General features: G+C 40.2%; 2 protein-coding genes across 2 annotated transcripts; both read left to right on the forward strand.

Annotated features, from left to right (window-relative positions):
* Nucleotides 1-55: 55 nt before the first annotated feature.
* On the forward strand, nucleotides 56-6141 carry LOC102693407 (gastricsin). Its single transcript, XM_015342732.2, has 9 exons — nucleotides 56-1138; nucleotides 1668-1812; nucleotides 2162-2279; nucleotides 2457-2575; nucleotides 3008-3207; nucleotides 3478-3594; nucleotides 4044-4191; nucleotides 4940-5038; nucleotides 5421-6141. Exons 1-9 carry the CDS (start codon nucleotides 1083-1085, stop codon nucleotides 5583-5585), a joined length of 1167 nt encoding a protein of 388 aa, XP_015198218.1. The 5' UTR covers nucleotides 56-1082; the 3' UTR covers nucleotides 5586-6141.
* A 1364-nt stretch (nucleotides 6142-7505) lies between these two features.
* Nucleotides 7506-11836, forward strand: LOC107076858 (trem-like transcript 1 protein). Its single transcript, XM_015342733.2, has 6 exons — nucleotides 7506-7721; nucleotides 8677-9012; nucleotides 9318-9363; nucleotides 9526-9674; nucleotides 10621-10667; nucleotides 10892-11836. Exons 1-6 carry the CDS (start codon nucleotides 7685-7687, stop codon nucleotides 10946-10948), a joined length of 672 nt encoding a protein of 223 aa, XP_015198219.1. The 5' UTR covers nucleotides 7506-7684; the 3' UTR covers nucleotides 10949-11836.
* Nucleotides 11837-15472: the final 3636 nt, after the last annotated feature.

A 15472-nucleotide genomic window follows, 5' to 3' on the forward strand; every position in this document is an offset into this window, starting at 1 on the left:
AACAGTAATATTTTAATACATTTTTTGTTCTGGAGTAAAACCGGCGTTTGATTTCACAAAAGCACCTGAAGTTTTAAAACCTAGAAAGAGTTCTGTCTAAAAGAAAATACTTCTTGGATCTTTGAACATTTTCATTTTAATTCTTTCTAGATTTGATGCTAGATTCATGAACACAGGGTTGACTGCTGCCACCCATATTTTAATCAAACCCACTTGAGCACAGTTCTGTCACATGGAGCTCTCATTCCTTTTCTGAAGGATAAATGTTTCTCAGTTTTTTTATTGCAAAATTTAGTCATCTTAATTACTAATTTAATTTTTTTAATTAAAATTTAATTGCGTTTTTGTAACTGACAGTGCACCAAATACTCTCATATATACCAATTTACCAAAAAATTTGAAAATAGCTGTAATAGCTGGTCTGTCCTCCAGCTGTGCTTATAGCTGCAACACATCAGTTCCATGAGAACTGATAGAGCTGGACAGAGATGCGAGTCATGTTGCCTCCTGTTGCCTGAACTGTATTTTCGTCTGGTGATTATTTCTCAAAGCTCCCTGTCAACTTTTGAGGCTGTCTACAATGGAATACTATGCAGGTCTGCTTTTGCCATCAGTGGTGCACCAGACACTTACACTGATCCTTTTCCGCAGATCTGGTCTACGTTGGACAGGTCCCTTCTGGAATATGCCAATATTTGATAGCCAATTTTTATTCACAGATATTTCTCTAACATGATATTGTTCTTATAATATCTTTTCCCACTTTTTGCTATCATTAACGAGTGTTTCCATTTCATATCGATGGTTTTATCTTGCATTACAGTCCATTAATAAGGAGCTATCAGGTAGTCAATAAAGGCAGGCATTGAGTGTGTGTACATACAGTGTGACCTCGAGAGTTCTGCACTGTTTAGGGGAAAAACAATGGGCGTTGGAAAAAGTGAAGATTGTGGGTTTGTGAGTATCTCTGCTCTAATGGGTAACAGCTGATAAGATATGGCTGGTGGTGTTGGGTATATAACAGTGTTCCGAGTCCAGTTTTGGTTTATCCGCTGAAGCAGTTGGACCATACAGGACTAACGATGAAGTGGCTGATTGTTGCTCTGGCCTGCTTGACCCTTTCTGAGGGACTTGTCAGGTAAGACATCTGCTTTTTTACTGTGAATATAATGTTGTAGTGTTTAGTTTAAGCTTTGTATTTCAGTCTAGTGTCTGTATATGCATGTGCTAACTATATCCATGAAACCAAGTTTACACTTAGTTTTGGTATATAACTTAGTACATAACATTTTTTCCTATGCCAGCAGTAATGCAGTGCCCTTCTGGTGGAAATATATTTAGTCAAGGGCTAAAGTGAATGTAGATCTACCTAGCAGATGTTACAAGCTAGAGGCCAGCCTGTTTGAAGTGATCTAATTTGGAAATTATTTGGAAATCTTGTTCAGTCATTTCTAGCAATGGCTGTAGTAGTAATAGGATTTCCTACTTTGTCAGGAGGTGTTAACAGCCTGAACAAAGCCATTGAATCATCTCTATGTCATGTGAGAGACGAAGGAAATGGAGGTTGAAATTGATTTTGTAGCTGTAGACATTAATTCATGCATTGATTCCTAGTTATCATCTGCTGAGTGAGGTAGTAACTCTTTCCCCTAATTCCTTCCTTTCAGAATCCCTCTGAAGAGGTTCAAGTCGATCCGTGAGCAGATGAGAGAGAGTGGAAAGTATCTCCCCTACTCTGACCCGGGTCTGAAGTACCAGCACTATTACTCCTATGCCACCTCTGCCAACGAGCCCCTTGCCAACTATGCTGATGTGAGTCCCAGCCCTGCTTGTATGGCCACTGAATCCCTGTAAACGCTTGAACAGGTCAAAAATTAGAAGTTCATTTTCAGTGACAACTAGAAGACACTCTGGTCCTTGAGCTATAGATTTAAAGAGCTTTGTTACAGATTTCTACTCAAGACTAATAGCAAACATTATTAAAATAATTTAAATATTGATATAATTTGTCATATTGCTATTCATGATATTTCATCTTTGAAAGCACCTGACAGGCTGATGTAAGGTAGACAAGAGGAAAGGTGAATTTGTGCGTGTACTGTAGCTCAGGTGCTCCTGCCCTGCTGTAATGGAAGTCCTGTCTCTGTGCTGTTTATCCCAGATGTCATACTATGGAGCCATCAGCATTGGCACCCCCCCTCAGTCCTTCTATGTCCTGTTTGATACTGGATCATCCAACCTGTGGGTGGCCTCTGTGTACTGCAACAGCCAAGCTTGCAGTGAGTACTGGGGCTACATGCTGTCCTCCACAGCAGTGCTCTCTCATGTTTCAAGACTGACCTCCCATCATTTCCCTTATCTTCACTTTGATGTTCCTTTCCTAATTGTTATCCACTGTTGTGTCGTGTGCATTTGCTAAATATGAAACGAGCTGACATCACCTTCTGTGTTTTCAGCAAACCATCCCACCTTTGACCCTTCTAAGTCCTCCACATATTCCAGCACTGGGCAGACGTTCTCCCTGCAGTATGGTACTGGGAGTCTCACTGGTGTGTTTGGCTATGACACTGTCTATGTAAGTGTGCTCCTTCCTCGCTGCCCACTGCTCTTCACCAAGAGTCAACTCAGCCCAGTATTCCTAGGCTAAAGCATAACCCTAACCTAGAACCGCACAAAAATATATTTCTACATCCTCAATACTTAAATGAAGGCTACTATTTTGGTTAATTCCCCACTGCTCAGAAATTTAAAGATTATAAGTGTGACTGATGTAATGGAGAAAGAAAGCACCAGAAAAATAATGGATATGAGATATGAGATTAAAATAGATATTTAAAAGTATTTATGCAATTGAAATTAAACAATTAAACTAAAGTTTGAGATCAACAAAAATGAGGGGACTTCTTTTGTTAACTCCCATGTGTCGTTTCGTGAATATTTAGTCTTATTTTCATATGTCCTGTATACACACTGACTCCTGAGTTCTCATTTGCCCTCCACCTTTCAGATTCAGGACATTGCCATCACCAACCAGGAGGTGGGCCTGAGCACCAACGAGCCTGGTACCAACTTTGTGTACGCCCAGTTCGACGGCATCCTGGGCCTGGCGTACCCCCAGCTGTCAGCCGGGGGAGAGACCCCTGTGATGGACACCATGATGCAGGAGCACCTGCTGCAGTACAACCTCTTTGCCTTCTACCTCAGCAGGTGTGCCCTCCTGGGACCGGAGAAGTTTATCGTCTGTTTTGCAATTGTCTGTCCACATGATTGTTGAATGTTTCTACTTCGCTTTCCACATGAGCCTGAGCTGATGTATGCCCTGTTATAGGGCACTACAGCTAAAGTTTTTTCACATTATATAATCTGCAAATGGTTATGTATATTTAGGGCACATAACAGACAACCTAAAGTTTATAATCTCATCAGGTAGGTCACATTTTCTTGATCATCTGTGTCTCTCATTGTGCTGTCCTGCAGGGATGAGCAGCAGGGTAGTGAGGTGACGTTTGGAGGTGTGGACTCGAGCAGATACAGTGGTCAAATCTACTGGGCTCCAGTGACCCAAGACCTGTACTGGCAGATCGCTATTGATGGGTAAGTTCTCTTTACTCTGACTCTTTATTTGCTCCATGAAGGTATCTTACCATCACTAGAAAGGCTAAAATAATAACACATTAGTTCAACAGACTGTAAAAGATTATCAGAAAGGCGCTGACTCCTGAAGAGGGTTGTGGTGACTCATGGCTGGTCCCAGGAGCTTGGGAGTGAGGCTGGACTACACTGTGGAAAGGACACCAGTGCAGTGCAGGAAACACACACAAGCACACATATATAAAACAGAAAAATTCAAAGTCACAAAATCTGACAGTAATCTATATCCTGCCACTAAAACTGCCAGATTAGCATCCTGAACCATTTATGTTTACATTTGAACTTTTTAATTACACAGTTGGAGCAGAAACAGATGCTGTGTATTTATCAGTATGATCCTTATTATTTATTGTGTTGCGGGAGTGTTTTAACCCAGTTTCTGTTCATTACAGATTCCAGATCAACAACCAGGAGACTGGGTGGTGCAGTCAGGGCTGCCAGGCCATCGTGGACACAGGCACCTCTCTTCTTACCTGCCCTCAGCAATACCTGGGCTACCTGCAGCAGTACATTGGTGCTCAGGCCAACCAGAATGGGGAGGTAAGAACAGTCCAGAATCCTGGATGTGCAGCACTGATGTTAGGGGCCAAAACCAGACTCTATTTGCATAGAACCCCAGCTAAAATTAACTAAGTAAAATAAAGTAAAATAACTTTACTCTAAATTGAAAGAATGGTTGCCACAGTTGCATAAAGGCTGCATGTGTTTCATGGATGGGGTTGTCCAATATTCAAGGATAAATAAGGCTCAAATTAAATAAACTTAATTAAAAACTAACATCAAGAATAATGTCTACCCAGTATTCCTTGATAACAGTTACATTCTCACAATATAGAAGAGCATTTACATATAGTCTCTGATAAAGTACTTTGGGTTAAGTCTGAAAAGTGATGTTGGCATAATTAAGTCAGTTAAGTCAATTAAGTTGTTAATTCAGCCAGTCCTTTTCTTGTTGAGAGTTTACCTAAACAAGGCTTACCTGGAATAGACGCTCATCAAGTTGCTTTATTTCTTGGGTTTTTTGCACCCTCTCGTGGCTTTAACCAGCATTGCACTTTTTTTGAGGCCGACTCGCAACAACTATAAGTTTTCGTGCACAGATTCCCAGTGTCTTCTTAAACTACTGACAGCTTAGGCCATCTGTGCCAGCAGCTGTGAGTAATATGGATAGGGCAGCAACAGCCACTCTGCAATGTGATTAGAATGGATAGGAGATGCATGAGGGTATCTTTTGTGCTGTTGTCAGTCTTACAGTAACATTCTCAACTCTGTTCTCTCTGCTTTCCAGTACATCATCAATTGCAACAACCTGTCTAACATGCCCACTATCTCCTTCACCATCAATGGAGTGAACTTTGCCCTCCCTCCCTCTGCCTACACCATTGTGGTAAGTCGTCTTTGCTGTCTGCAGAGTCTTTTATTTACTTGATATTATATTTCCAAAGCAGTGTTTGGAATAGGCCTGGGCGTCTTTTAAAGCACTGAACAACACATGACTTTCATCTCCACTGCAAATAACATTAATGGAAGTAAATAGCAGAACTGCATAATAAATCTCTACCTGCATTTAATTCAAGTTTCAGTTGCTTTTAATTTTCCTTTGCTCCCTATTGTTTTGTATTCTTGATCATTTGGTGAGGAGCAAGGTGCAGAATGACAAGCTAGTGAAATATCGCAAAGGCTGTGCAGGAGAGGGATGATTCGATGCTCTTATCCAGTGTGGAGGCAGAAATTGATGGTCTAACACTTTTTTCCTTTTGTCTCCCCAGCGAAACCAGAATGGATACCAGTACTGCACCAGTGGCATCATGGGTACCTACCTGCCATCCCAGAACGGCCAGCCTCTGTGGATCTTGGGAGATGTGTTCCTTAGGGAGTATTACTCCGTCTATGACAGGCAGAACAACAGAGTTGGATTCGCCGCTGCTGCCTAAGCTGACCTGCCCTTCATCTCTCCTCCCTAAATCTCTCTTCCACGTGCCCAGATTACAACACATTCTCTCCCCATCTCTCCCTGTCCCTCTGGAGGTGTGAACAGCACCCTGTCCACTTTTGATAATCTCATACCTGAGACTGCGAGTCCCTTAAATACCCTTACATCATGGTGCAATGCACAGAGAACCTGCGTACTTGGAAAGGAGCAGCCGAATTCTCATGGGTTTTTGGAACAAGTCGGTGTCCTACTCTGAGTCTTTGTGATGTCCCCAATGGTACCCGCTTACCTGACAGTACTGAAGGTTGTTGTCCTGGGGATACTTTTAGAATTGTGTAGCCAATACTATGGACTTCCCACATCAGAAGTCTCCATTAGTATCCTGTGTTGATTAATTTAAATTGTTTTTAACCAAAAACAGTGTGTTGTAAAGTGTATGTGATCAATTTAATCATTCTAACATAAAATTCAGATTTCAAATGATCTATCAACTCTCTTGTAATCAGCTTTGAAGTAACTGTATAATAGGTCAGTGTAATAAATAGTTTTTCCAACTATCTCGACTAGAAGCCGTGTCCAGTTTTTACTATTTTAAGTGGGTGTGAGGGTGTCCACTTACTGAACCTGATAGTCCTCTGTGATTCAGCTTTGTGTTATGCCTAGAGTTGGCAAAATCTGAAAAAGGGAACTTAGATTTAGAAATCCCTATGCAGGAGGCCCAAAGGAAAGGGACTGTACAGTTCTATTTATTCCCACAGCTGGTGCAAATCCCTTTCACAGGTTATTTTTAGTTGTGTAAAACTGTTGTCACCTCAGTTGGCTCAAACTCAGCTGCCAATCAGAGAACATCTGCTGCTCGTTGGCACCCATCCTGTTATTTACAAAAATTGAAAGACAGACTCTTGTTTTTTTATGTGAGGGGGGAGAGAAAAAGCACCAGGAATTCCAGGAATGAATAGAGGAGGGAGGTGTGTGGTATTTTTTCCAGATTATAAACAATGTAATTTTAAAATAAATGCAAATGCAATAACTAAGCAGATAAATGTGATTTAAGTTACTAATTGGACTAAGGATGCACTAGTGATCTCTTGACACACTGGGATCCTTTACACAATAGTCATTAGAATAATCTTGCTAACTTTAGGCCCTGTCTTTTTACTTGTGCTTATGCAGAAGAATGTGGCTTATGTCAGGGTCACTACATCACTTACAGCCCCACTGTAAGTCAGAGGTCAGAGATGAAAGACGGAACTTTAGAATCGGAGCAACTTGCAGCCATGGGCCTCTGCTCCTGCACTTGACAATTAACACCTGGCTCATTTCACTTCTCATACATGTACATTTCTAAGTCAAGCAGGGTGTCTAGCTTGCTTTAACATTGAAGGTGTTCTCCTGTGTAGGCACATGCAGAATGTGTGTTTGCCTGTGATTGTAGCCAAGTGTTTTGCTTGCCTTGGCTCAAAGCTGTGAATCCAGTAGCTATGTGCAGGGGAATGAGGGAATGGAGGCTGCAGAGGTCGCCATGCTCATAAAAGCCTAGACAGCCCTGACTGACTAATCCCACTCTTGGGAATCCCAGTCTCTTACCTGCGATCAGAACACACAACCCATGCTTGGGGAAGTGCCTGTACTTGTTGAGCCGCTGAATTACACCCAATTTATTCCACCTCCTCTAGAGTTAAAGAACACACAAGTTTATCATGGTTGTTTAACCCATAGATTGTGAAAACAACATCTGCTGTCCGTCACTGGTCCTCGGTTACCAGTTATCATCCAGAACAGCAGCTGTATGTGCTTCGTGTCAGACCCCTTTCTAATTGTAATTTTTACTCATTTTGTTAACAAAGGAGTCAGAGACAGACATATTGTGCAATTTCCACACTGGGGTTATTTAAAGCACACATTGCCATGACTGTTATCCAGCACTTCCTCCTTAGAAACCCTTTACAAATTGCTATAGGACATATATTTGCTGTTTTTTTTTTCCTTTTTTTGGAAAGATAAGACAGTGGGGGTAGCTAGTATCAGCACTCACTCCCCAACTCCTGCTCCCAGCTTGGGCACAGCCTCCTCGCAGTGCTTTCTCTGTAGACGCTCATCATGCTGCAGCTGCTCATACTCCTGGCTGTGACAACAGGCAAGTACCTCTCTATTAGCATAACCGGGCATTTCCACATAAGTGCAAATCTTTCTTGAAATATTATTTGTATTTATTCTTTCAGGATTTACTACTTTGCGATAGAGCAACAGGAGTTTCTTTTCTTTGGCAGCAGTGCACAGTTTTTGGCAAGGCCCATGTGGAGGAATGGTGTTCTAGAGTGTTGCAACATGCGCTGTAAATGGTTGTTCCCCGTTGTCATTGTAAATGACTTTTTATGGGTTTTTAATAAAGATTTGTTTAACTAAGAAACTAACCGGTTGAGGTAGAAGATATATTTATCTGGAATATTTAGAAAAAAAATTAGAATTTACTTAAATATGAAGCTAATTTATCTTGGACATCTTAAAGATATTTGCAGCTTATAAAATGCAAAAATCTAATTAAAAAATTCTTCCATATTTGTGGTGGTTTCTTAATATCATAATTTCATTTTTTAATAAAGATTTATTTTTACAATTTTGTTTGTTGCTATTCTCAAATGATTAAATAACTTTTTTTAAAGAATGAAATACCTCTTGAAAAAATAATTATATTGTAAATGAAATTATAGCCAATTGATCGACTTTGTATTTAATGAGCCACTTAAAAGCAGGTTATTTACCCTTTATAACTGTAAGGGTGGAATTGTTATTTAAAGTTGTAGAGCATTTTGCTTTGTTTTGAATGGAATGGAAAAATCAGTGAGCATTTGACTGTTTCAAGTGGAAAAAAATGGTGAGCACTGAGCGTGGAGAAATAACCACTAAAGACAAGAGACAATAGTATTTCGGTGGCAACAAACTGAGAACAATATCAGAGCAAGATGCACAGTGTCTCTTGCATCTTTTTGCATATTGTGTATTTTTCCACTTGTAATTAACACATCTCCTCTATGGTTTAGTGTTGAGAGCGTGTTAAGGGGTCCCCTGACCACATGCTGTGTGTCCGGCAGGGTGGCCCGTCAGGTGTCAGGAGGAGCAGGTGAGGGTGCATGAGAGGAGCAACTTGACCCTGTTCTGCCGCTACAACATCCCGAAGTACCGGCTGCACAAGAAGTCCTGGTGCCTCCAGCAGGGGGCAGGAGGGTTCATGCCACTTGTTGGCACTGACGGCTACTTGGCTGATAGCTACAAGGGCCGGGTGTCCATCGTGGACCTGAAGAAGAGTGGGATGGTATTAGTTAGGATGGCCGGGCTGCGGGAGAGCGACTCGGGAAACTACGGATGCGCTGCCAGGATGTTGTATGGACTGGAGGTCCTGCACAGCATTGAGCTGCAAGTCTACACTGGTGAGCCCTATGGCTTCAGCTGGTACAAATACAAACAAAAATAAAAAGAGTTGTTCTCACCAAAGAGCCCAGGTAGTGTAGGGCAACATACTGTAAATGTTTGGACCATAACATGAAATTATTATTTTTATGAAATTGTCCCTCTAAGGGCAGGGGTGTAGATTGATAGTTTCTCATCCAGCCTATTTATTTGGCAGGATTAGGGATTTCTATCTCTAAATTCTTCTCAGATGCAGGCATTTGTAGTAACATCCTGTGCCTTACACTGTGGTTGTGCTAAACTGACTCTTCATTACTGCTTGCAGATGCAGATGCACATTCGGTATCTACAGAAACCCCTGCACATGAAAGGTAAGTCACATCTTGGCTGTTGTCATTTTTACGTACAGAAGAGGCTCGGCTTTTCTTCCTACAGGATGTAAGATGATGACTAAAAACACAAAGCTATAACAACTTAAAATGCCATTAACCTTCAAACAGTTTTTACTGTCCTGATTTTTGTCCTTTAAACAGATTCCACCTTGCTGCACAGGAAATACACGGGAGCAAATCACATGGGGAGGGAGACAGACCCCTCCTGTGGGGCATCTTGCGATGGGTTTTGTTTGGAGTGATGGCATCGTGCCCAGTGCTGGTCTGCATCATTGCGCGGTCTGGGAGAGGTGAGCCTACATTAGAAGACAGATGGGGGAAAGTGGAATAGTTATGTGATATTGAAAAATGCTGATCAAATACACCTGCCTTTTTCAAATATAGTTAATAAATCTTAACAGCTATTATACAAATAATTATTATGACATAAATGCTTGGACAATAGTAGATTTTCTCACATTTATGAAACTATGTGCAGAACAAAAATCAAGGAAATCCTATATTATAGGACAGTTATTGCATACTGTAGGATAGCATACCCTCAGTATGGCAGTGTTGTGTCATACAAATGACAAAGTTCAGGTGTCTGTGAAGCAGAAGTGTCTTTATTTTATATGCATATGGAAGTCTGGCTTGCAACCACCAGACTTATATATAAGTAGCTGAAGATGGTTCTTTATACCTTAAAACAAACCAGTTACTATGACACATTCTAAAAAATGATAAGATAGCAACAAATGCCAATTAATTATATCTAAATTGCAGACTAGACAACAGTTGGTTCTTTTCACATTCTGGGCGTACAGCCAGCTTACCACATACATGCCCTTTATTTTACTGACCAAGGACAGGCAGCATCTTTATATATTTGGGCGCAAAGCCAACTTCTAGCTACTAGACTGTATAGTTTGCAAAAATATTTAGGAAAAATAACAGGAAATGATATTATTATCTCACTTCCCAGGTGTCTCTCTTATCTCTTCAGCAGTGATTATGTTAACTATTAGTACATTTAAGACTTGAGGTGCTTCAGTCTCAGTTCTATACTGCCAAATGTTTCAAATCAAAACGTGCAAAATGTAAAGGAAAGCAGGCAATCCAAAACATCAAACTACATTTTAGGCTCTGATCTCAATGGTACTTAGCCCTTCACTCAAAGGGAGTGCCTTTTTATCCTGTTTGATACTTTATCTACAATGTGTAACTCTGGTATTCTTTCTGTGTCCATTTCCTCAGAGAAAACCAGCCAGCAGCTTGTGAAGGAGGGGGTGCTTCGTGTCACGGTAATGAGATGAATTATCTGCACTGTGTTTCTGACTCACTGGCACATGACTGTGAGAGGGACTGTAGCACTGCAGTGTCACAGCTGTATAGTGGTAGAATCTCAATAAGGGAACAGAAAAAAGGAGCAACAGCAATTACAAGGCAGAGGAAATGGGTGCAATAAAATGATGTACAGCGTGTACAGAGAAATGGAATAAGAGCTCTTGCTCTGTTTTTCTGTCAGTTTTCCAGGAACCCAGAAGTAGCAGCCTCTGTCTGCACTGAGGAGGTCCAGCCGTGACCAAGAGGAGCCAGGAACAGAATGATACCTGACAGCCCTGCAGTAGCTCTTCACTCACTTTCAGCTTCCTCGAGCCACTGCTATCGACACGAATAAACAATGGACATTTCCCCCTTTGTCGAAAGGACTGAAACAAGACATTACTTGCTCCAGATCTGAGCGCCAGAAGACAGTTTCTTAAGGCCACAGGTATATAGCCTTAGGTGGTCACTTGACAGTACCCGGGATATCATCTCTATATAACCTGTATACTGTACCTTTGATTGTAATAATCAATCTGAATAGCTCTTAAGAAGCTGACTTATTATTAGCTTAGAAGCTATGTCACAACAAATTAAAATATTTTAATAAAAACATTTTTAAAATGAAGGTTCATCAGATGTCTAAATTAATCAACTGAAGTAATTAGTAAACTAATGTTTTTCATTCAGCAAATAAATCATAAACAGAAATGTATTGCAAAGACTAAACAGGGAAAGTTGTTCAAGAAAGGTACAATACTTGTACCAATGTGTAGCATTGATGGTGAAGTAAGAGACAAGATGTAAAAAGGGTTAACTTAAGTCAGTTCTGCCTGAAAATTAGACTTCTAAGCAACAGGGGTTTATGGCAGGAAAGGGGGTTAACTGATAAGGATTCCAGATGCGAGCAAGGAACCCCCTGGGGGCATAATCTTAAACTGACCATTTGGCCAGGGCCTCTTAACTGGCCAAATACCATGACCCCCCCTTACCATAACACCAAATGACGTACGAAGCAGCAAGGAAGGACTATATAACTTAATAGTTTGTACCGGCACATCGAACAATACTTTGGTTTTGTTGTTTCTTGCGGGAAACAAGACTTCGGCTTTATTGTTCCTTGCATGCAATAAATTATTTTACTTCATCTTGGGATCAAGAACCTTATTCCTTCTGTTACAACAATGGGAAATGCAAAGCCAAATCAGATGATTTAGTACATCCATACAATTGGATTATTACAAAATGAACATGAGCCACTGTTATGAGAAAGTCTCTAAATATGGATGAATTAGTGTGCAAAATAGATATAAACATCTCTGAACACTTAAAAACATAAAAAAGCCCAAACTATAAAATAAATAAAATAATTTCTGAGGAATACAGAAAAAGAGAACAAAGCTTTCTTAGCTGATTTCATATTTTTTTGTTGGCACGTGGTTCCTTCTTTTGGCTGCAGGAGCAGTGATGTGTCACTGGTGTTTGTGCAGTAGGATGTACCAACATTGGAGATTTCCTTCATCATGATGTTTTAACTCTTATACAAGTTCTACAATGAAATGAGTAAAACAACAAAGAATCTAAGGGATTATTTGTGCTTAACAACATAATAGTGTACAATGTTTCTTTTTGTTCGAAGAAATTATCTATCATAAAAAACTCAATGAAATACTAAGTGTGTAGTGTACAACAAGGAGTATGTTTTACTTAGTGTTATTACAGTAAATATGTAACTTTAAGATGCTTAAAACTATAGATAATGCTGCTTTTGTACAAGAACACATTTCATATTGTATCACAGTACAGTGTATCTAGTAAGGTTGTGATTTAAAAATCATGTTTTTTTGTTGATGGTACAGTTTTCTATAACAGCAGGTTTCCAAGGAAATCCAATAGTCTGGTGTCCAAGTACCATGACACAATCCTACTTATGTCTATGGATGCCTTGTTGTGTCTTACAACATATCCCCAGATAATCTTCAAACCTTCGATGGAGGTCTGTTGTCTGGTAATTTGTCCCAACTGTTTATATTCAGTGCTAGCAGCTATCTTCATGAACATGCTTTATCAATAAACATGATGTGTAACTTGTGAAGGAAAATAAAACTATTCTTCTTGAGCTGCAGATGGCACTATAATCAAGGTTTAACCAAGCTGTTAGCTCTGAAAAGTGCTGCTGTTTAGTGTAACTTTAAACATAATATTGTTCCATTGTCTTAACTCATTCTGTAATATCAAACCTTCCAGGTTAACCAACTCTCAGCAGTGGCAGATGTTGACATCTGGACATCTGGAAATGAATATAGTTGGATGGGAGGGGTCAGGCAAAGTGAGAGTATTGAAGTAAAGTTTGAAACCAGCTAAAGTATTCCTATAACATATGTATTAGGTGTTAAAGTGTTGCACAGAAATGGTCTCAGAAAGCATACAGGGTATGACAGAGTGGTTATTTGGCTAACCATTTAGACCCTTTAATTTATCTCTCCTTCTTTATTTCTCTCTCTGGGGTTTTCAGGTCTCACTCACGTTCTTTTGCTGAATCATCATTTTTCACTTATTACTGTTTATGATCTGCTGTAATAAATTAAAAAATGATGTAATATTACATGAACATAAGAACAATTCCAAACTAATGTTATGATTCTTCCCATCTAGCCTGCTTGGTGGATAGTAGGTAATTGATCCAAGGATCTCGTCCAGCTTGTCAGGTGAGTCTTGAGTTTGGTATAAGTATTTTTGAATTTGCCTTTATGGAGTATTTGATTATTCTCATATTTTGATATCATTTTGAAATTGACTAAATTGCTAATTGTACCAAAATCACCATCTCATTGTGTTTTGCAAGTTGGATCCCTGTACTGGCATCTATACCATGTACAATGCACAGTATGTCTCAGTAGTTTTCATTTCATTTCTCTCTATTGACTTATACTTCCATATGTGTTCAATATTTTATTTTAATCGGATATCAAAGTAAAATGCAAAGAAGACCGCCCAGAACCATCTAAACATTGGAGCTCAAAGTAAAGGTTCTTACGAAAAATGTAAAATAATGTTTGACTTTAACTTACATAATTACACTAATCTGCTATTAATGAATAAAACTGATGTCAGAAAACTAGCACATAGCAGGCTGTGGGTAAAAGAGCTATAACAACAATCCCACCTTCCTTAGTACCATGTCATCACCCATGTCCAATACCAACTGGAATACATAAACCAGAAAAAGGAGTCAAATTGTTACTGGGTTTGATGCCAAAATCTAAAGGGTAATACTGTATATTGCTGGGCTTGTAGTAATAAAGGAGAAGTAATTGAATTCTACATAACCATTGGACCTGCCTTACTTTTGGGTATTGTAATTTAATCCAATAGACACAGTCTCCTTTACATTATGTAGTTTTGTGTGATTTGCACTGAAGTGTATGGGAGGTAGGGAAATCCCTTTGATGTGAACCTCCTCCTTGCTATCTGAGCAATTAGAACACAGGTTCTTACATGAATATTACAGAATGTCAGCCAAGTGTTTACTGTTTTTCTTTCTTAGTACATATCAAGCTGTATATTTTTTAGCAGAAGTTGTATAGTTAACTATGTTTGTTAGTTAATATAAAAGCCTTTGAGATGCCTCCACAGACCAGGATCCTGACCCTAGCTCTTGTCATAGCCCTGATCTGAGCGCCATCTCTTGCTGTGTGTTATGCACGGGATATCTCCAACAGAGAGCCCAGCCCTGTGGCTGAGTGTAAGCATGTTGGCATTGGGCCTGTGGACCACAGTGTATCAAACTCTACCACAACATAGCCCAGGGGATATTAACAATGCTGCTGGATTCAATCTCCACAGATAGGAATAATACTTTAATGAAGGTTACTTCTAATATTTTGTGTTGCAAATTATAAGTCAGAGTCCTAACTGGCATGAAAATCAAAAATAAGATTCTGAAAAAAAAAATCTCCCTCCCTTTGTTCTCCTCAAACGTGCTTGTACAGTATTTATTATGCAGCAGCTGCTGTGGAACAGAGCTGTGGCGAGATGACAGGCCGAAGGCAAGAGTGGGACTCAGGGGCTCTTCGGGCTTTTCTGGAGAGACTCAGTGGGAGTGTGGCTGTGAGTGATGAACAGAGAAAGAGAAGAAGCAGGTAGGCTGATTGCTAGGCAAATGGTGTGATGAGGAAGCTGGGTGAGGACTATATAGGAAAAAAGGCTGGATACCCAGCTGGACATAAACTGCCTGGCCAATGGCAGAGGAGAGGCTGGAATCGAGACACCTCTGGAACATAGACAGAACCAGCTGGAAAAAAAGGAGAGATCAGCACCTTGAGTCTTTGGAAGGCTGGCTGTAGCTGGCCCGAATGAAAGTGAGTCTGCTGGATTGGTGCTCTGAACAAAAACACTGAGAAATTATTTTTAAGACGGCTGGATGGAGCGGATACATTCGCTCAAGTATCTCAAAGTTGGAGCAATAATTCAGCAGAGAAAGCTGCCTTAAATAGCCAGACTAATGAGTTGATTGAGAAGAAGATTAGCAGCCTAATTGAAAGGCAACTAGTCTAATAGAGACATGCCCCGATCTCGTCCACACAGGGTCTGAGGAAGGCTAAATACTTGTGCGATGATTCGGGTAGCCCCAGGCAATGGCGGGATGTGAGCCACTCCCAGGTTGGGCGTAACTGTAGTATGCTGGACTTGGTCTCACACTGTTTGTGCAAACAACCTGTACAATGTGTACAGTACGTGCATTAAGGTGAATGATTAACCAACAAAGGCGTGAAAAATAAAA

Source organism: Lepisosteus oculatus, chromosome 5 (assembly GCF_040954835.1).
Source record: "Lepisosteus oculatus isolate fLepOcu1 chromosome 5, fLepOcu1.hap2, whole genome shotgun sequence".
Lineage (NCBI taxonomy): Eukaryota > Metazoa > Chordata > Actinopteri > Semionotiformes > Lepisosteidae > Lepisosteus > Lepisosteus oculatus.

Coding starts and splice junctions, on each gene's coding strand:
- LOC102693407 (XM_015342732.2), top strand. CDS start 1,083: ATGAAGTGGCTGATTGTTGCTCTGGCCTGCTTGACCCTTTCTGAGGGA. Junction 2,576..3,007: donor TTGGCTATGACACTGTCTAT/GTAAGTGTGCTC, acceptor TCCACCTTTCAG/ATTCAGGACATTGCCATCAC. Junction 4,192..4,939: donor AGGCCAACCAGAATGGGGAG/GTAAGAACAGTC, acceptor TCTGCTTTCCAG/TACATCATCAATTGCAACAA.
- LOC107076858 (XM_015342733.2), top strand. CDS start 7,685: ATGCTGCAGCTGCTCATACTCCTGGCTGTGACAACAG. Junction 9,013..9,317: donor TGAGCTGCAAGTCTACACTG/GTGAGCCCTATG, acceptor TACTGCTTGCAG/ATGCAGATGCACATTCGGTA. Junction 9,364..9,525: donor GAAACCCCTGCACATGAAAG/GTAAGTCACATC, acceptor TCCTTTAAACAG/ATTCCACCTTGCTGCACAGG.